Raw genomic sequence first — 22252 nt, 5'->3', positions numbered from 1 at the left:
TACCAAGCATTTCTTCCCAAAAGAACTTGAAGGTGTTGCAATCTCTTATTACTCCCAAATCATAAAAGACCTCACACATTTTCTTGGTTTGGGATCTATAGTAAACCACAGCATCTCCCATCATCTTTTTCCCATGTTTTCATAATTTACAAGCTTTCAGTACACCTAATTTGCTCTCCATTATGAACTTCAGAGCAAGTGTACCTGTCCTTGATATACAAAATGACATATCACCGATTTATTTCTTGCTCATCTTTCCAATTTAAGATACATCCTTTTATAGTTATCCTACCAAATCTCTGTTACTGATTAAGCTTTCATCTTAATCCAGTATGAAGATTTTTATTGCCTCAAATTTACTCATTTAAACTCCTACATTAGTGTTCAGGCGTGTCTGGTAAATCCTTTTTTTTTTTTTTTTCTTCCTATGACCCTTAAAATTTTAATGTTTTACATGTATGCCAGTACTTCATCCACATATTTCATATATTTATTTTAAATGATACAATATTACAACAATTTAAAGCAAATGTTGTCAGGAAGGAGCAATGAATCAATACGAAAGTGAGGTGTTCATTAAAATTAAATAACAGAACACTTACCTCAGTCATCAGAATCAATCCTCTGTTAAACACAACAAGAAGTCTGTCTTCATCTGATTCTAATAATATTCTGAAGGCACTAGGAAAAAAATCCAAACATTGAGAACACTGAAAAATGTATGTATTTTCGTAATTCATACCGATGTTTAAATTTTTTATGCTCATGCTATTCTTTCAAAAATTATCACAGAAGGCCAAAAAGAACATGCTTATTCTCTTGTTTTTTTTTTTGTTTTTGTTTTTTTTTTAAACTTTTTCATTTAAAGATGTCTCTGATGTCGACTTCCTTTTTAAACAACCCGCTTTCCAAAGTAACTTATAAATAGCTTTTATGGAGATACTTCCCAAATGATATCTGCAAAAATGTTTAAAAACTGGGTAAAAGTACTTTAAAACGTACTTCTAAAGACAGAACTTTATGCTTTTCAAATAACGCATCTCAATAGATAGGTCCAGTTAAGCATATATTTGGACTTTGAAATGCGTAAAACCATTTCTATCAGAACATTTTATGCTTATAGCAGAACAGAAAGGATTATGCATTGCAAATGAACCACTCATCTCAGCACTGCAATACTTCCAGTGCACATGGGAAAACCTGACCGCATTCTATGAGAGATGACTGTATGTAAACCCTTCAAGTGACACAGGCCGTTCTCCTGCTCACAAGTCTCTTTCAGTCCATCATCAGTTCATTTTAAAACCCCAGTACCTGACCTACGTGCACAAGCAATTTGTAGTTATACTGACAAAAAAAAACAAGCAACAGTTTCAGATATACTATTAAGATACACTAGAAATGAAAAACTATTTGAAGATATGATACAATAAAAATGTCCCATAGGCACAATTTCTAACTAACTTTTCTGCCCAAGAATAACAAATGTCAACAACAACAGCTGAAATTACTGCTTTGCCAATCTAGATAAATCGTGGTAGGCTGAGAATGGAATTCAGCTTAAATGCTGAATTAGTACATTTAAATTATTTTTTTTTCCAAGGGCTCTACTAATGCAGTTTTGTCATGGTGTTTATTTTGAAACATGGCAATATTTATCTTGTTTCACACCTTGTTTTTGCATAGCTTCTGAATTTTTAGATGCTGAAACCTTCTAAAATAAATTACATTTGCAAACAATCAACTCTGGAACAACGCTAATTTTCATCATACTTCACATTCTTATTCAAACCGGATTCAATTATTACACTGCAGCTTCACTACTAACGTACCTTATTAAAGTTGTCCAACAAGACCGTCCATCCAAGCAGCGCAGGTAACAGCTTATGGTTGTTTTCTTAAATTGCTTTATGTCTTCTATCTCTTCTTCTCTCATGTCTGGTCTCTGAGCTACGAACAGTTGCATGAGGTTAAACAGCTCTTCTACTGCCTGAAACACATAAAAACGTTAGGTTAGAGTACTCTCTCAGTATGTACTGTTTATATCTTCTTATTTACTCCTCTGTATTACTTCTACTAAGTAATATATAAAACATAATATACGTGAGCAACTTCAGATGGGCTAACATTTTAACCCTTGTAGTAAAGTTATAAAATCAGCAGACATTTTAACTTAAATAATTAAAACAGTTCCTAAAAAATAAAATTCTGACGAAGGAAGTGCAGATATTCCTTATCTATCTTCAGCGCAGTTTGCTTTTAGCCTTTAATATTTACTGTGTGGATTATGACAGATATTTGAGATAATACTTTTGAACCTTAAATGTATGTTCTGGTGCTTTCTAACAGTGCAGTTCATTGCTACATATATGTAGACAGAAGAATCTGGGAAATCCTGATCCATGTGCCCAAACTGCCTGTCTTTCCTTGGGGAGTTGAAGGTTGTTTTTTTTTTTTTTTTTTTTTTTTTTTTTACCACGGTTAAGCACATACTCTGGTGATACTATTCATATTCTAAATAACAGAATTCAGGAAGCTGCTTGGGCTAAAACTCATTGAAGTCCTACATGCATGGAAAACACATAGTAAAGTAACTGCAGTCCCTCGTGACACAGACAGACTTCCAAGGACAGATGCAAACAGTGATGGCAGCAGGACTATTCCCAGAACTTCCACAGTATAAATTTAATCTGTAAACTGAACTAGACTGGACTTCAAAGTAGAATATTCTGTATATTCTCCTTCTCTACAGAGGGCAAAACATCTCTCTGATTTTTCTCTTAAAAACTTTGTGAACCTGATTTTTCACCATTACACATGGGCAATTTTAATTAGTATCTATTTTTACCGTGACATATTATTGCAGAGACAGTGGAACTCCCAGCGTACCAATGTTTTACAAAAGGTACACAGGTGTGACCTGTGACCACGAAAAGTGACCACGAGGCCATCAAATCTTGGTCCTATTCCAGAAACTGAAAGCAAAGAAGCAATTTACTGGGAATTCCTCCAACTCAATGTGTTACAATGCAAGACCATTAAAGGCTCTTTCCCTGCTTCTTAGAACTAGACTGGTGTAGAGAATATTGAAGAATAGTGGAATCATCAGCATCTACTTCCAGAAAAAAACATCTGCTCTCCAACTGCTATATACCGCAAGGGAAAACATCCCCACCTGAAAATACAGTAATCAGATCTAAACACATTATTAATTACTTATACCAGGAAATAAAATGTAATGGTTTTTCCACTGGATATATTCAATAGGTCTTTTCATCTCTTTCATTAAAAGACAAATCCAGTAAAAGAGGAAATACTGACAATAAAATCATACTTCTGGGTATCAATCTACTTACTCCTGGGTACTGGCTGGCATGTGGCGTAAGATTCTTAAAGGCCCACTGGATATTCTGATGAGAAGCTAACTGCCTCGTGAATGCAGATGACTGCTCGCAGCAGAGGCGCAAGATGCCGTAGTAGGCAGGCAGCATCCCACGGTTAAAGAGCACCACATCTTGATCGTCGTGGTCTGCAAGGATGTAATTGAAGGCAATGTTCTTCGTCACCACAGGATTCTGTACAATAAGGCGTACATTCTCTGGACAGTCGACACAGACGTTGTACCAGAAGGACAGCAAAGCCTGTTTGTTGTGGTTGGTGGCTATAGCTGGCTCAGAAAGTTTAGGCTGGAAAAGGTTCCATAAGTCCATGAAGTACGTAGAAAACATGAGTTTCTCAGTTTTTGAGATCAAACAGTATGTCATGAAACTGAAGTAGGGCACAAGTTTTGTAGTGCCATGAACAGCAGCATCGACATATAGTTTAGCTCTTGAAAGAAGGCCAAGAAGCACGTTGTAGACTTGATGCAGAACTACAGTGGTATCGGGACTGAGAGGCAGATCGCGTGTAGGGATGTGCAAAGAACGGGTTGATCGGAACATCTGACGGAAGGAATTGCTTGGAATAAGCGACACCAAGAGATAGGCTGCAGCTTCAAATAATAAAAACAAATTTGTTACACATTTGTTCCATATACAGATTTCAAAGCATTTTACAGAATCTGGTATTACTGTACTCACACTGGAGATGAAAATAATTGTGTGGATAAGACTAGCACAAAGCAAGTTAAAAGAGGTGTTGAGATTAGCTTTTAGGCCTATTCACTCTGTATTTCTGTCTACTGCTTGGTTCTAACTACTGTAACACCATGCATCCCAGAACAGAAATACATAAACAGGTGTTTTCTATGACTGAATTGTCTACTGCTTGATCAAGACCTCCATACCTCTTCAGCCCTGTTTACAACCGGAGTTTGTTACAAAGCTGTCCCTCCAGTTTCCACATCCTTCAACCACAGATACTGTATTAAAGCTCAGAGTGGTCTATAGCTATCAAATCTCCCTTACAACACAGCTTAGACACAGAAAAGCCTGAACGGCTGAATTTGGCAATAGCTTGGCAACATGATTCCTGGCAGAACAAACTACAGAGGAAGGATATGCTGGAGCTCGGCAGAAGAACAAACTTCCTTCTCCTTCATCCACAGGTTCAAAGGACTTCACTAAAGATTACTCTGTGATGGGTGAAAGAAGAGCAAGTACTATTCCTACCTACAAAGCAACTATGGGATGAAAACTATGAAGAACAGCTTGGACTAGTTGTTTTTCTTCTTTGGGTTTTCCTGAATCACGTAGATTAACCACATATGATAAAGAACCTACCAATATATCATTCCAGTAATGAAATTAAAATATGGCTTCCATCTAAAATATTATGTAGTAAAACATTGATATTTTAAAATACAGCAATCCTAGAACAACTGGAAAAGGAGGAAAATACAAGCACAAGACGTATTTCAATTGTCACAGGAATACCACATACACAATAACTTGCTGCAACAGCAAAATCATTTTTTTAAATTTAAATTAACTTACAAGTTCTCACTCTAGGATAGTTATGTGCCAGAAGAAAACGTTCAACCCAGTTTTCCATGTTTTGCAGCACCCAGCTGTGAGCGAGTTTATTTCGAGGTGTTTGCACAGCCAGCCAATCCAGACACTGAGATGGGTTGTATTCAATGACCTGAAAGAACAGAAAAATCAAAAAGTATACATTAACTTTGATAGTATTTACTGATTGCATTAAACTAAAAATAACTATCAAGTCCTTCAAAATAAATTTTGAAAATCACATAGGGCTATCAAAGCACAAGCAAGACCCTAGTGTTATGGCAGACAAAAAGCCCACTTCTTAAATTTCAGTTTGCTTTTTTTTTCTAAATCTTGTTCAGAGCTGTTGAAAATACAAGTCTAGGAAGTTACTCTACATGTCCTTTTCTGTTTATTTTAAGATATTCAAGCATTAAAATGTTAAGCACTTTTAAAACTGAATTACCTTGTCTTTACAAACAAAGCTAACACAAAACCTTACTGCTGAATTAGGGTTTTTAACACAAGTTAGAAGAAAACAAATGGTATGCAAATATGTTGATATAGCTTCATGCTGTCATGTTTTTTTTTGGCTAATCAGTTTCAAGGAATACATTCATCTAGTGCTTTTCAAAGATAATGAAAAGCCTGTGGAGTGCTGTCGTATAATTATGAAAGCCTTACAGATATAAGACTCAACATAAGTTATTATGACTTTCTGGTTCTGAGGGGTTGTAAATTTATTGACATATTACTAGACCAATAATTCTCTCATTTGGTAGTTTTTTTAATCTGCTCTCTGTGAACCTTAAGGTGCAGGTATCCTGACAATTAAAAAGGAACTCCCTCTGCATAGGTAACTGTAGGCAGTAACTGCATTGCTGAAGCTTCTTCCTACTACCATAACCCACCTGAAGAATATGGGCAGCTGACATGACCAAAACCCTGCTTATAAAATATTAATCTCCATTAAAAAATAAACACATGAAGAGCAATTGCCCCCCCATTTTTAGAAATAACAATTCGATTTGTCAAACTTCCTCCATGTTAGCTGGAGGATATCTCCAAGAAAAACATTGGTCACCATCTTCATCACTCAGTTATTTTTTAACAACTTCTAGACACTGGAAGGGCTGCAAAAGTTGGTTCTGTGCCCTAAATCCATCTGTCTGCATTAACTACTGTGCCTCTCGTCCCTGCCTACACAATTTCTCTCTCTAAACCTTCAAATGGGTCAACAAGGTGAGGATAATCATGCTGGCAACACCAGAAACTGAACTGATGACATCTACTGCTAACACTTGGCTTTCCAACAGAAACCCATCACTGATCGCCTCCTCTTTAAGTTCAGTTTGTATAGTGAGAAAGAGGAGGGAACTACAAAAGAGAATTGCATAATGATTTACAAACTTTGTAGCTACTGATTGAAACACGAAGCACTCGTACTTTATGCCATAAACTTGTCTGTTGTCATAGGTAGGTTAATTCCAAACACTCTTTTGCAAAGGTTTCCTTATTGCTTAGAGAAATTCATAACCTATGACTTCCTTGTATGCAGAAAACAGTTGGATATAATTCTTGACCTTGAGATCCTCTGTTTGAGCTCCTTTTACATGAGGTACAGCAGTTACAGCTAACTCATATGCAGATCAGAAACCCAGCTGGTATATGCTTTTCCAGATTACCTGTTTGTATCCTATCACTGCTCTTACCCAGGAGAAAAATACTCTTAGCCATCCATATTCTACCCCATAGCACTTCAGTAGTTTTCTGTTTTATCATAGGTCTGAATTCTGCACAAGTTTTACAAACTTCCTCCTGTGCCGACCCCTCCGTCCTTTTTTTTTTAAAGGGTATTAAACAAGAAGGGACGTTCAACAGTTTGCCCTTATCAGTCTTTAGGGTGAACACACTGTTCTTTGACAGGAATAAATACAATAAACTGAACCATGAACTCAAACAGCAGTTAGCTGAAGCTAAAGCTGTAACTCCTGATCTACTTCTCAGATCAAGGAATGTATCTCTCTGCCACTTGGTTAAAAAGTCTCTTTTTCTCTTTAGATGTGCAAGTAAGAACACTCCTACACCAGAGCAATTAGTCATCAGAATCAAATTAGCACTTATTTTATGGGTTAAAATGTTAATGATCATTTTACAGAGAACAAAAAGTATCAATCTAATATTCACTTAACTAGTACATAATGGAAAATAAAACAACCAAGGAAGGGCCTTGAAACAGTTTACAGTCCTCACAAAAGGATAACAGAAAAAATAGCAGAATTTGCCCAGAAGAAGCATTCTAGACCCTTATTTTGAATTAATTTCTCATTAAACTAAAAGTTAAACTGAAATACCAGTTAACCAAAATGCTGTTAAAATAGAATTAAAAGTTAGAGTAGAACTTTTAACATATATTAACCATTGCTGTTCCTTTAGAAAAGAAATGGTCATAGAAAAAGATCATGAATTGATGCAGCAAAGATGACAATGAAATGGAAAATCCTTTTATATACACAAAAAAAAGTGAACAAGAGAAATACAATTTAGCTTCTAATTGTTTTTCTTTTTAACGTGTTGTACCTCCCATATCCTCTGCAGAATGTAAGAAGCAAAGGGTGGCATTCCTGGGGGTCCACCAGCAAATTCCATTAGCATAGTCAGCAATTTGAAAAAAGGATTGGCTGCCTGTAATGCATAAAAATAAAAATAAACATTTTTATCTATTTCATTTAATCTATTAATACTTTTACAGACTCAAAAAAGCATCCCAAATATTTACATTTAAAAAAAATATACTAACTTCAGATGTGAACTTTTTAATTGCTTTTAATCCCTTATTATTTAATCTGTAAATAATCCATCTGTCTGTATCTATATCTTATTTCTACTACAACCATACATGGACCTAACCCACTGGTTATAGCTACTACAAGGCAACGTTATCAAACTAGATAGGATCAATCTAGTAGAAATATGTAATTACAAGGAAACAACAATACGTTTTTTGAGCCAGACATTACTCTGAACAAAGGGAAAAAAATCAAGCTATACAACATTTAAGAATTCAACAGTTGACTCTGTTTTTATATATACGTGTGTGTATGTATATATATCACTATCTTAGAAATCTATAATTTTTAAGCATTTGCAGAACATGTAACATGGATCCTGAAAACTTTATCCAAAACATCACATAATTTTTGAGGGTGGACACTGATCATAATTACTGGCATACAGTTTCCCTCTGAAAACAGCAACATGTCTACTCTAACATGATCGCTCTTATATGATATAATATTATTTTTTTAAGTTTGCTAAAAGTCACCCAGCTTTTAACAATGCTTTAGTAAAGTGGTTACTATTACTATTTTATATTTTGCGCCTCACCAAAAATGCCTCTTGTGCATGTGTATAAGTGCAAAGCAAAGAAAGCATAAAAATGTAGCAAATGTTAGCATGATAGGAGGGAAGTAGACTGTCATCTGATAGTGCCCATTCTATCACACAAAGCAAAGCTGTCGTGAGAATGATTTTGCATGTGCTTCTTATCCATCCACAATCATGTCACCTCTGCTTGACATGCCAATCATGTCACCTCTGCTTGACATGCCCTCAATTTTTCCTGATTGTTTTTTCTTTTCTGACAGCAGTATACAAGAATGTCCTTGTGTGAGCATACACTTCTCCACTCTGTATATATTTTTTCCATGTGGAATCCATTTGGAACTCTGAGTATTTTGTTATTACCAGGGCAGGAATTTATTCTGACTGAGAAATGTGTTTACATGCACAGAATTGCAGAATAGTGAGCCAAAACTTGAACAAACAGATGGTAATTCCTTATCTCCACTTATTCTAACATACACATTTTACTGTTACCAATTTTTTTTTTTAATTAATTAACATACGTGGAGAATCTAGAAGTATGTTGTTTGGCTTTGAATAAAACTTTCATCTGAAACTGCATACCAGATTTCTGCTTTAGAAAACTTAATATACAGCACAGTTAGAGTTTATTTTACGTCACAAAAAACTTTCATGGATCATCTTCCATGCAAGATTTTTGATTAGCAAAGGATTATTTAAGTAATTTAAAACAGAAAAATATTAATACAAATTATTTAATATACAGGTAGTATGTTTACATACCTCAGGAGTCAACTTTGCTATAGATGTGAAAAGCATGGACACAATCTTAAAAACAAAACAAACAAAACTCACTTAGACTTGTGCTTTTTCAGTTAAAATAATAAATAATCCCATTACACTTATTAGATAACATCTTCAACAAATAGCTGTAGCTGCTGATACTTACATGTTCTGCGAGTCGATTATTGTACCGACACAAACTGAAAATGAGATTGCAAGTTTGCCTGATGTTGATACCATCACGGATATGTTGAAACAAAAAAGGAAAACCCTAAAACAAATAATAAGATATTAGTATATTGTCCACAATTACCTACGTACACAAATGTGCATTTTTTTTGAGGTTTATACATTCATACTTATATGAATTACCTTTCCTCCTGTTAATGCTGCCATGTCATTCTGTGATAAAGTCAAATGCCTAAAAAACAAGAAAACCTTCATCATTTTACTTCAGAGATTATTAAGTCAGGTTAAGAAGAAATTCAGGAGCGAGTGCTAGTTTATGCTCTTCAGTATCAGGATATACAAGAAAAAATACAAGTATTGGCATAAAACTAAATAAAAATAATATTTTCTAATTCGACAGACCAAATATTAAAAAAAGAAAAAAGAAAAAAAAAGGAAATACAAATCAGGGCAACTGAATGTATTCAGTGTTTTAGCCTCAATCTTTTGTTTTGTCAACAATGACAAAATATTGATCTTAAAATGGTTAACAGCTTAATGGACCCATGTACAAGCTCATTTATGTTGTTAAAAGATTAAACCAATTAAAAATCAAAACAAAACCAAACCATCTATCTCCATTTTGAACTAACTTATATTAAAATTTGCTTTTGTGTTTTCAGAAGCTCTTGCCTTTCTGAGCGAGATTGTTCAACTAGAAGAGCAATCAGGGCAATCATCTTTTCAAGTGCAGCAGGTCTGTATTTTTCTTCTGCTAAAGAAAGTATATCTTCCTCTTCCTCCTCTTCCTCTCCTTCTTCCTCAGAAAGTACTTCAACCTGTGGCTGAAGGAAAAAAAAAAAGACAAACTGCATGGACATTTGTTGCTTTAATTTCAAATACCTTGCACACGTGTTTGCATATATTCTGTCATCTCTTTCATTCAAAACACCTTAATACACCTGTGTGATTCAAATCAGGTAAATATCTATGTGCTTGATTCTCATGTTGAAACATTCATTTTGCACAAGCTGAATTGTATTTACAAATGCAAAAGCTAGTTTGAAGTCACTACAGATATAGCAGTCTATATAAGAAAAAATAAACAAGTTTAAACACTTCATTTGTACAAAAGGAGCATGCAATCAGTTGTTAACAGCATGACGGGGGCAACTTTAATTGCTTCTGCCTAATTTCTATTTTTGTACTAAACAGAGAACTGTAGTTTATAGAATAGTCAAATCAGCATCTTTTTTATATATAATGTTCAACTGAACATTGAGAAAACTGTATGATTAAAGCAATTTTAATTTAACAGCTGAAAGATGGCTCACGAGACACAGCATCAATGATCTCATATATAAGATAGGAAAGACTAGTTCTCATTATAAAAGATACTCAAACTTACATTTTCAGGTCCTTTAGTTCCCATGTAGAAATGGACCATTGTTGATATGGCTTGCAGTGAGAGCAAGAACTGGCTCTGAAATACATACATATTGAATTACTTGAAAATACAGACACGTAGTTTTACAAATTGCATATGTGTATCTAAGGCTATACTCACTTCCTCTTCTCCCATTTTGGCAAATTCATAAAGAAAGGCAAAGTATTCTGTGAGATGTTTACTGTGAGGCTTAACACCATGCTCCATAATTGACAAGAGAGTCTTCACAAAACGTGTTACACAAGAGCGACTGCCGATGTCTTCCACGGGACCATCCATGTCATCCGAACTGAAAACATAATCAGATTTAGACATTTCACACAATACATGGAGTATAAAAGTATCTGAACCTGTCCTTTTTTTTCAGAAAAACTTTGTTTTCCACTCTTCCCTACTGTAATATTGAGATCTCTGACACTTTCTCTTCTGCCAAATATAGCCTAGATGTAGAATTTTGTCTTCCAGAGAAAACTAAATTCTGTATTTTGATATGAAAATTGTATTTTCATGTCCTGAATTTTGTTATGGCAGTATAGCTCCATTTTTGCTTCAGAAAAAGGTATCATAAGGATCACAAGCTTAACCCAAGACATCAAAGAAAAAACACTCTCTTCTTCCCATTATGTATCAAAAGAATAAATATTTTAAAAGTGACAGTTTTCTTGGTAAGTAGCAGAACGAAATAGAATCCAGTAGTTTTGTGGTTTTTTTGTCTACTTTGTGATGAAAACTGTGATTTAGTTATATGACACAGGACTGCACTCTAACCTCCACCCTCTTGTACTGGTTTACAAATTGTAACTGCCACCTATATGCCTCTGGATCCAACGTACAATCAGATTCTCATGTGTAAGTAGAGGAACTTACACTTGCAGCTTTTCAGTGATACTGAAAGGAAAACCAGGCAGAAAATCTAGTCTAAGGGAACGAATACTTCAAACACTGTACCTACAGGCACTGGCTTCTCCGACCACAATAGTATTTTAAATGAGTCGGACCATTTTGGGTAGAATAATAAAGAATAATTAAAACAGCACAATTTTAAGCTTACAAGGCCATTTTGAGTGATTCATTAAACAAAAATGGTTGCTGTAATTCATGTAATATATATAAGTTTTCAGGTGTTATTATTTTACCAGTCTTCCATTCCTGGCTGGAGATAAAGATGTGCATGCACTGGCCTCAGTCTCTGTATCACATGAATACACAAGCGCTGGAACATCTGCAAATGATAAGTAAATGAACTCCACGTGTTCATTCTTTTGCATACATGCCAATACAGATACTTGCAGCAAAGAACATTCTGCCTCCTAATACTACTTCCAGCTCTACATTATTCAAAGTTAAAGCTGAGATTAAGACACCCACATTCCATTTATTGGTGTACTGACACCATGTATTTCAACAGAATGGTCAAACCTGGTTTTTATGAACAGATTTTATGGAGAAACCCTAAAAAGAAATTTTAATATTGGTGTGCACTGTATACTACAGAAACACGACTTAGGACCACTGCTCATAAACATTATTTTTTCTTCTATTTTCAGGAATGTTTAGATATTTCTGGCAAACTTTTTATTTTGCCTCTGGCTATCAGGAGATTTTTTGCAAAAATTTTAAGCAAGTTCCTTCAGGCCATTCTTTAATTAATTTAAATTAAATTTAATTTAATTTAGAAAAAATCATCAAGGATTAGAGCTTTGCCTAAGATCTTACATAGTTTTCCCACGAAATATGCTCCTTTAATGATGTGTTGCATACAGAAAGAATGTATGGTTCTATATGGAAAAAATACCTTAATACTTAAAGAAGTTAAACCAGTTGGAGGGTTCAAGTGAGGTAAAGTAATGCTACAGTTTTTAATTGAACAACTTGCAAAGAAAATATACACATATGTTAAACTATTAATAGTATTTGTATCTGGAAATATTCAAATGCTACTAACACAGGTGAGGTGTTTTTTTGTTCTGTTTTGTTTCCAATTTTAAACATTTCCAGAAAAGGGTATTAACAAAACTTTGTGGCATAATGTCCTAAAACTATACCTACACACAAAGACAAAGGCAGAAGAGAAGTTTAGAACTGAAGCTTTCAGTTAGGAACACTGAAAGTACATAATTAACTACTTTTTATTTTCTGAAGGCATATCTTCAAATATTGTTGAACCGGTTAGTAAAGAAAAGCATTTTTAACGTAGAATGTTTGAATTTGTAGAGATTATGTGGGAGTTGTATAAGCTTTAAATAGTATCTATGTATCTACTGTGTCATTTTGTGATCCTACCTTTACAACTAAGGCACTGTATTAAAACAGATTTTGTTTCAAACAATAATGCCCCCATGGACAAGTATATTCTCTAAACCCTAAGCGAAAATGTAAAAGAATAGGACAATTAAAGGTATCAATGTAACCTTTCAGAATCACTGTATGTGTCATAATATTAGTCCGTTTCTATTCATTGGTCAAGCAGTCACTTGATTTATATAGGAACATCTTTTCTTACCTGTCTCACAATCTGATTGGGACACTTTATTAGAATCTGCATTGGCCACCAATCATCATCAGCCATACGATCCAAAAACCACTGCAGAAGATACATACTTTGTTAGTTTTGTTCCAAACTTGTTCTAGTCCAATCTTCTTTTTGCATGACTAAAGTCTGAAGAGAAATTGATGTTACTATTGTTAAGGAATAAGGAAGTATTAATCCAAGGGAAATATAAATGTCTTCCGTGTATGAGAAGAAAGGAATAAGGATCAACAGTAATAAATGTTAATATAAATTTATTTCCAGTATCTTCTTATCCCTGTGTTCTGCAGACCATTATTCAATTATCTGGAAGGAAACATTTATCCTGAAAAGTGATGTCAACAGAGTAACAAATGATGCTTACAATCAAGCATCAGCTAAAGAATCTGGCAGAGCAGGGACAGGTTTAAACAAGAATGTAGTTCCTGAATTAGATCCCTTCTGCATTTTAAAATGTGGAGCCTTACTAAAAAGCCTTACTATCTCCAGTGGCAGAAAATGTGTAAGAACAACAGAGAATGATTCATTCATAATTAGACTCTGCAAATAATATTCTGACTCCCAGAATTTCATTTTATTCACAAGAAAAGAATTTTAAAATAAAGAATCCAAGTTGCTTTTTTATTTTAACTGAACTTGAGTATTATTTACTATAGGAAATACCTTCACTCATTTTAAGCATCTTAAGACTACATCATACCAATGAAACTGTATCGCCCGATCCCCGTCTGTTCTGTAATGATTTAAAAACATAGAATCCATTTATAGAAGAGCAACAAATTTTATTCATTTGTACCGAATAAAGTCTACTGCAGCATACAGTATGCAACTGGGATCCTTGTACATTCAAACTGTCATAGGAAAGTCTACCACAAACTTTTCTTCAGTATCCCAAAACTGTTTTTACCACCACCACAGTGAATTCTTTGTCTGTGGTTTCTCAGTTTTTCCCTTTTTACTTTTTCCCAGACTCCCTTCAGGCAGATTCCTGATTTTCTTATTATAAAAACATTCTTCCATATTTTCCTCCTTTTAGGAGTTTTTAGTTTTTCTACACATTAGGTTCAAGATTCTCAGCTTCACAAGCAAGGTGATGCATGAATCTGTTTTCAGCTAAGTCTGACATTAGCTGCTTTTAACTCCCTTTCTAAGCCTCTTCATCATGCCACAGCCGTTTAGCACACAGTTCTTTCTTCCCTTGGATTCAGCTGCAGTCCCTTCCATTCCAATCCTTAAACCTTAGTCAGTCTTTCCAATTCTCTGGTCCAATTTCATTCCAACACCTCTTCATTACACAAATCAGTATGTAATAATTAATCACATACAAAGGTTGTCACGCCACAGGGTCTTTTTTTTTCCAGTGACAAAATGATTATGACCTGTGGTCTGACCATACGTTTCTGAAAATAAAAGTTAAGTCATTCCCCAGAATCTGCAGTATTCAGAGAGGATGAATTTCATCTCATAGAGCACAAATATGCCAAATACAGTAGTTCATAGTCCAAAATATTCCAGGGATACGAACCTCCAGGAAAGTTAAACAATATATAGAAAGTTGGTTTGTACTTTGCTGAGTTCCTAAGTCACTTACTTCACAAGCTGCCTGACTGTTATTAAACTGTTTTGTTAACAGTTCAATCCACTGAAGCATTGTAGGCTGTAAAAAGAAATACAGAAAAAAACTATAACTTAAAATAATAATTTACAGCTTAATCTTTAAAAAAAATCTATACGGTCAGTTAGATTAAGCATAAGAGCTACTACAAACCACTACATGTTTTATAAACTAGAAATGTGTTGCATCTACGCAAAAATAACAGTACTTGTGTTGAAACTATTGCAAGTCACACATAATATTTAATTGCTATCCATTTAGTTCTGTTTGATTGTAACTGCAATCATAGTCCTACTAATCCCAGGCACTCTAGAACTAGTAGTATTATCTTAGCTGAAACCAGGACAGCAATCACTGATGAGAAAGAAATAAAAGCCGACTGAAAATACAGATAGCCAGATAGAATAAAACTTTCTTGTTGTTCACACTGGTATTTGTGACTTAAAACTCATGAGCACAACTGTTGCTCAGTGGTAAACAATGTCCTCTACATCAGACCTTTACAAGTACTTGTTAAAACCTGAATCATCCAACTATCTTCAAATGAAAAGAACACAAGACATGTTGTTCCCAATGCTCTGCAAAGTAAGCTAAATTCTGATCTCCACATTTTTTCCATTGTGTGGTGTTTATTATGAGTGTGTTGAAGGACACTCTTCAAACGTTTTTGTACTGTCTACTGTACTCACTACATCTCAAAATCACACTTTTAAAATGAAAAACTACAGACGCTTTTCACTATATTCATGCAGCTACTTAATGAGAATTTACAAGTAAATAGAATACCTTTTCCTTTGAATGAATAAATGTCTCTAGCACAAAGGAAGTGCTTAACTGGGGGGGGAAAAAAAAGCACCATTAATCACAGAATGCCTGAGTTAAAATGTAATTAAAATGTCCATTTAAAATAAGCAAAATACACTTTTGGAATATTTACCTTTGCTGTCATCAGGGAAACTGCTTTTGGATCTGGTAGTGTACTTGGGATGCTACTACACAACTGCCACATAAACCTAGAGTCAGTAATTTTATTTGTTAATTAAAATAATGAAAATCTGCGAGAAGAAAAGAAGCATTAATTTACATTTTTAAAGAAACTTACCCAAAATACGTATGTTCAAAAATGTTCTTGTCTTGAAGAAACTGCATGTTATCATGCCATATCCACTGAAGAAAAAATGCTAACATCAGGTACAAGAAAGTAGTTTATTTCACTACATAAGCATGATTTTAAGAATACTTAAACGCTTGCTGTGGCTAAGAAACCAACATTTTTTGTATGAAAAATGATTTCTGGGAACATTTCCTCTATTTTAAAGAAGTAGCTCCAAGTTGTTTTCTTGATACTATAGCAGATGACAGTTTTGCCTGCCATATGACTGCTAAACGATGTTCAGAACCTTCCCCTCTTGCTGTGATCTCATGTTTGCAACTGTATTACATTTTCAGGCTGAAATTTTCAGAATTGGTCTAATTTCTTAAAAAAGAAATGCAGTTCAAGACAATACTTTGATATCTACAATAGTATAAAAAAATAAAATCTCTTTAAGCATTAAGCATTTCATTAATTGAGATCAATTAGACGTTCCAGCAGCTTAGCTAGCTAGGTAAGTCTAACAGTTTAAATTTTGACCCAAAGCCTGATAAGCTCTGTAAGCTCTTGCTAAATTCTTAGAGAGTAAAATTTCATTCTCCACCATTAACCAGAAGAGGATTTCACACTAGGTTCCTGTTCCCCTGTAAAAATAGTTTTAAATTTTAAATCTGATAAAATCTGTTATTATTTTCAAGACTGAAAGATAAAAAAACACAATTTGATTTGTTGGCTAATGATGAAGGGTATTTTTAAGTTAAGAACAAAACCTGTGACAGATGATAAAGGAATACTTCTGGCCAGAGGGGGCTGGGAAACTGACTGGCCTTTCACAGAATCGTCTAGGTTGGAACAGACCTCCAAGATCACCGAGTCCAACCTCTGTCCTAACACTAACAAGACCTCCACTAAACCATATCACTAAGGACTACATCTAAATGTCTTTTAAAGACCTCCGGGGATGGCGACTCAACCACTTCCCTGGGCAGCCCGTTCCAATGCCTAACAACCCTTTCAGTAAAGAAGTTCTTCCCAATATCCAACCTAAACCTCCCCTGGCGCAACTTTAGCCCATTCCCCCTCGTCCTGCCACCAGGCACGTGGGAGAATAGACCTACCCCCACCTCTCTACAGCCTCCTTTAAGGTACCTATAGAGAGCGATGAGGTCTCCCCTGAGAGACCTGAGCCTTTCAGATGATAAAAAGAGAAATATCACTTGTGAGTCCCATACTGCGGATATGTTTAGCACAGTGAGATCCCTCGTATAATGCTCTGCTCCTCTACATTGTCTTTTCCAGTTCCTCAGACCATAAAAGGATAAATGGTATCTTTATATTAATAACCAGGTATCCTCAGTCAGAGCAGTCAACACTGGGGAGAACAAGGAGATGTACTTGTTGGTGGCTTTTTTTTTTCTCCTACTCCTTTTATTCATACCCAGGCTATTCTCTCCATGACTATGTGGAGGAAGGGAACCTTTTTTGACTGATGCTTCCTTGTAATAAGCACAGTTTAACTATATTTTGCAACCCACTAGGAGAAGTGCAAAGAAGCAGCTGGAGCTACTCTTAGTGTATACTATACTATACTAACTTATATCCCTCCTGAAAGCGCTAAGTTGCTGAGGAGCTGAAGGATAAAAAGGATGGCAGTTAATAAGAACACTTCCTGTACTACTGCAACTATTAAGAAAATGTTGCTAAGTGCTCATAAAAATAAAAATAAATGATTTACCATTTTCTACAAATAGGAAGCTACTTAGATATGTGAACTAAAAATCACAGGACAGAATGAGAAAGTGTCTGAAATTTATGTACTGTGGAAATCTTAAATTACTTTCTACCAACAACATTCTTCTAAATGAAAGGATTATCATCCTACTGATTCAAATTATACTTGTTTTCCTGTGTTTACTCAGATTCCTGATTTGTTTAGGATTTCCTATAGTATTTTAAGATGTGTTAAAACAAATCAACTTGTACCTCCAGCAATTCTGATGAAACATCAAATTTGTAGTCTTTGCCATTTTCCTCCTCTGGTTCCATCCGTTTATAAAACAGCATGTAAGCACTGTGTGTCTTGAAGAAAAAAACATCTGTATAATTTTTGCTTTGAGAGAGAAATTATCAAAGTAGAAATGTGATCATATAGCAAGTGTTTAGAAGAGAAATACCTTTTCAAAGGAGAAGTCCATAAATTTATCAGTAACGGAATCATATGTTTTTGTCTGTCAAGAAGAAATAACACCATTAATTGTGACCTTTTTTAATGATTTTTTTAAAATGATTTACTGACAATTTGATGTAAATGTGCATGTGAATTATTTCAAGATAGTTGCAGAGAGGTTGCTGACAATTTGTTTCTTGTTCAAAGTAGTCTGTCTTTTTCTTCTTCTATGGTGACCTATTCTGATTTTTCAGAATTGCTATGGAATATTTTGACCTTCTCACACAAGTTCCTGTCTCATCTATCTCACTGATACCTCTTCTTTTTTGGCACCTAGGTGTATGTAATCTGTTTAAAAAAAACAAAGTATTTTTTTTTTAATTTCAGCATTTTGCCTTTATACTTCACTATAGACTATAGACTTCACTAATTCATTTTGATTCATTAATAGTACCTATGCTATGCTTCTGACACCTATCTTTCAAAACCACATATAAACATTTGGATTCATATGCACAAATTCATTAATACGATAGTCAGTATGGAAGGAATTAGGACCCTTCTTTGTTGGCTCAACTTCTGTCCTACAGATAGCGTAGAAAAACTAGACAGCTTGAATCACCAGCCTGCAAGCACTCTGCAAAGTCTTTCTTCCCCTAAGGAGAGGGGGGACTCTTCGAGCAGATCAGTAGTGGAAGAACAACTGATCTAAATAAGATAAAGTATCACTTGCACAACAAAGATGTCAAAAGTTTAATAAGAGTCATATAAAACTTGTATATGTTTCTCATACATTCGCAACAGATGGAAAACCAAAGGTGAACACTTTGGAATCGTTCATGGAAGTCCTCAAAACAGATATTCTAATGGTTGAACGTGACAAAAACAAGAGTTGTAACTTACAGTCATTTCTCCACCAAAACATTCTGAAGCAAGCTGGGCAGAATCAAATGGTTTTACTTCAGCATCATTGAAAAGATACCTGTAAAAGAGTAAGCTTTTGAAAGAACTGCTGTTTGTCTCTCAGGGCAAACAAATGTTTAACAAGCCCTTAAAATCGTTCTTCAGATTAAGTATTTATCTTAATTCCTACTATTTTGTTTGAACCACAGCAAACTCAAAAGTGATCCTAAAAGTCACTTTCTTTCAGTAAAATCAGGAAGTCAGCATTTTAACGATATATTATCTTTTTATTCAAGAAACACATTATTTTCCCCATTTTTCTAACATGACTCTGGTAGAGACAAAGTTCTAATGCAGCCAAAAAGATTTGCCTCTTGTTTTTCAATCTGAGTGAAGTGGAAATCAAAATTAAGAAGAGGAGAACCATCCCACGTATCAGTATAACCCAAACTGGAATGGTGCAAAGAAACACTGTACACTGTTACAGATTCCCTTTGGAGCAGTGATTAGCCTACTGGCTGAAAATACTTCAAAAATGTTCCAGCCAGCTATTACAGAGAACAAGAAGAGAAGAAATCTTATCTCCTATGCATGGCTTCAGCTGAGAATCTGAGTTATGAAACTAGATACAAATGGGAGAGAGAGTTCTCTGCTCTGTTTTGTCACCTGGGCAGACCATCCTCCTTCCCATGCCCGTGTCTCATCCCTTGCTCAGGCTACTTCTCCCCATTTTTTCTCCATCCTCATAACCACTGTATGTCCAATGTATGCAAAAGTTCCCAAATCAGAAGTGTGATGTTGTAGGTTAAAAAAAAAGGGTGGTGGTGGTGTAAGGGTGGCTTAGAAAGAAAGACAGATCACTAGCTGGATAAAATTAAAATGTGAAAACAATTCACTATATAAAAAGTACAGTAAGAACAGATTTTGAGAACCTAAGTATTGTAACAGCTTATCTGGCACACAGGATGCAGTGAGTTTAAAGGGAAGAAGAATTCAAATTGTTGTTTGAAATAACTGAAAATGGAGAAAATGAAAAGGACCGAAATCCACAATCATTAATTCTGCTGTATGCTTGTCAAAGGTAACCTGACTTTATGATGAAGGATGATCTATTTAATCTTACTGTTCATATATACTGAAGTAGATATAATAGTCATTGATATTCATGCCAAGAATCAAGTATTTGCTGCACTGTAAGATGAGCCTGGTATTCTCCCGATGCCTGCGTCCAAGGCTCTCCACAACTATTACTGCTACAACAGACAAAAACATATCTATAAATTGATATATGCATCCTTGCAAATTCCAAAATCTTGTGCTCTTGAGAAGAACCTACAGCGCATAGCTTCTATGTTATTGACAAAGTCAACAGTTTTTACTTACTTAAAGATACAAAACGATACAATTTTGCTTTGTATAACTCACCATTTGTTGTTTTTGTAAGCATGGGGATTGACTATATCTCTGATAAAGCTGTAGTAATGTCCACCATCTGCAGTTCCTGTATGAACCGTTACGCCTATCAGATCATACTCGTAACTCTCAGTTTCTTTCAAATATTCACCGTCTTCCTTAAAACCTTAAGTAATTTAATACAGTATTTAATTATTTCATAAACACTTGAGCTTCAACATTAGTATGTCTTACACACACATTTCCTGAAGTTATGCTTAAAACATTTTCTATTTTTTCTTTTCATCAGTGCACAATGAGAGCCAGAAAGTCCATACTCAGAACAAAGAGCACAGAAATCCCAACTCTTGTGAAACAGTTGAAGTTTTTTCCAAAGCATCACTACTGAAGAGATCAGAACTAATAACTAAGTTAGCACATCTTATTGATGATGGCAGTCAGTCAGCCCTTTTCTGTTTCAAGTATTACTCAGCAAAATCAAAATAGGCTAGTAACAAGCTGTATACAACTATTTGTTATCTCCCATATTTTAAAAATGAATTTAAGAATAATTCAAATTGAACTGCAAGGGAAAACAAAAATAATTGGTCAATTTTCTTGTATTACAGAAAATGTGACTTTGGAAATATAGGTCAATTAAAACTGATTTTATTTTCTTTAAAAAAATCACTACTTGTTCGCATACATTATATATACAGAAAATGGTACAAACACGAAAGAGAAAACCACTTCACAATTCATTCTATGAGGCATACCTTCTTTTCTGTCATTTTTTCCCATGAGGAAATCTTCAGTGTAAGGTGTCATATCCAAACGCAGAGGGAATGAAAAATGAGTATTGACCTTCTCCTTCATCATGGTTACCATATTGAAAGTATATCTCATTGTGTTGAAGCTTAAGATACGAGGTAGTTTCTTAAAACATGCCCTGAAGGATTAAAAATAGTTGTGATTTATGAAAAGCTTAGTTGGTTGAATTGTGCTTCCACAAACGATTTTCAACACATTTATTCAAATATGAAATTGGAAACCTGTTACAAAGTCATATAAAAATAAAATTCTGCAATCAAAATGTCTTAGAGCATGGTAGCGTAACCAGCAGCAGAAAGGTCAGACTTAGCCTACTGAACAATTCCATTTAGCGTATCACTATGCCTTGGAGGAGAGATCAAATTTGCTTGTCATGAGTGAGAGCTTTCTAAAATGATATAGTAATATGAACCATGAAGGAATTTACCAATGCAAATCCCGTCATTAGATGGAGTTGTTATCCTGTAACTGACAAGTTTCAACGTAGAACGTATCTTGTATTATATCTCATAAACTTCACATTAATTATTTTAACAGGCTACTTTCACCCATGCTATAAAAACAACTGCAAGGTTTTTCATCTCTTAAGAATTAAATTATGTTAGTTGCAATAAAGAGACAATGCAAAATTTTAATTTATCTTTATATTTATTAGTAGACTTTTTAAAACATGGAAACAATTATAGAACTACTAATTTTAGACTAAGAAATTTAGGGCTATGCATGAAACCTTAGCAATTAGCCTGCATAATGAATAATAAAAATTCTGAACAAACTCTGAAAGAATTTGATCTTTTAAAAACTGGAAAAGTAACAGATTTCAGAAGTTACTGATTTCTACATTTTTTTTATTTACATAAAAAAGGTCTTGAACACGTTGCTGTCTAGGTGATCTTTTCCTAAGATATCTTATATTTTGTGTTTTGGAAATTAGATTTCTTAGTTATACGATCATTTGTATAGGGATCACATCCTCACAGACCTTCACACTAGTGAACTCAATGAAACCATGGTCCTGTTTCATCTAAA

At 34.6% G+C, this 22252-nt stretch overlaps 1 protein-coding gene across 1 annotated transcript in view; it reads right to left on the bottom strand.

Moving 5' to 3' along the window:
- Positions 1 to 22252, bottom strand: part of USP34 (ubiquitin specific peptidase 34) — a 135130-nt gene that overhangs the window by 16387 nt on the left and 96491 nt on the right. Inside the window, exons 49-70 of the mRNA XM_050710062.1 lie at positions 21169 to 21341; positions 20426 to 20579; positions 19001 to 19079; positions 18105 to 18158; positions 17914 to 18009; positions 15940 to 16004; positions 15775 to 15850; positions 15624 to 15671; positions 14814 to 14879; positions 13196 to 13276; positions 11829 to 11914; positions 10813 to 10981; positions 10654 to 10728; positions 9939 to 10090; positions 9450 to 9498; positions 9244 to 9348; positions 9078 to 9122; positions 7509 to 7613; positions 4935 to 5082; positions 3357 to 3991; positions 1833 to 1990; positions 603 to 681 (exon numbers count right to left, since the gene is read on the bottom strand). Of these exons, the coding sequence (XP_050566019.1) occupies positions 603 to 681; positions 1833 to 1990; positions 3357 to 3991; positions 4935 to 5082; positions 7509 to 7613; positions 9078 to 9122; positions 9244 to 9348; positions 9450 to 9498; positions 9939 to 10090; positions 10654 to 10728; positions 10813 to 10981; positions 11829 to 11914; positions 13196 to 13276; positions 14814 to 14879; positions 15624 to 15671; positions 15775 to 15850; positions 15940 to 16004; positions 17914 to 18009; positions 18105 to 18158; positions 19001 to 19079; positions 20426 to 20579; positions 21169 to 21341 (2698 nt within the window). The remainder of the gene's footprint in view (positions 1 to 602; positions 682 to 1832; positions 1991 to 3356; positions 3992 to 4934; positions 5083 to 7508; positions 7614 to 9077; positions 9123 to 9243; positions 9349 to 9449; positions 9499 to 9938; positions 10091 to 10653; positions 10729 to 10812; positions 10982 to 11828; positions 11915 to 13195; positions 13277 to 14813; positions 14880 to 15623; positions 15672 to 15774; positions 15851 to 15939; positions 16005 to 17913; positions 18010 to 18104; positions 18159 to 19000; positions 19080 to 20425; positions 20580 to 21168; positions 21342 to 22252) is intronic.

The sequence above is a fragment of the Cygnus atratus genome, chromosome 3, assembly GCF_013377495.2.
Source record: "Cygnus atratus isolate AKBS03 ecotype Queensland, Australia chromosome 3, CAtr_DNAZoo_HiC_assembly, whole genome shotgun sequence".
Taxonomy (NCBI): domain Eukaryota; kingdom Metazoa; phylum Chordata; class Aves; order Anseriformes; family Anatidae; genus Cygnus; species Cygnus atratus.
The sequence above is the reverse complement of the archived record's forward strand: the minus strand, read 5'-3'. Positions and strand labels throughout refer to the sequence as shown.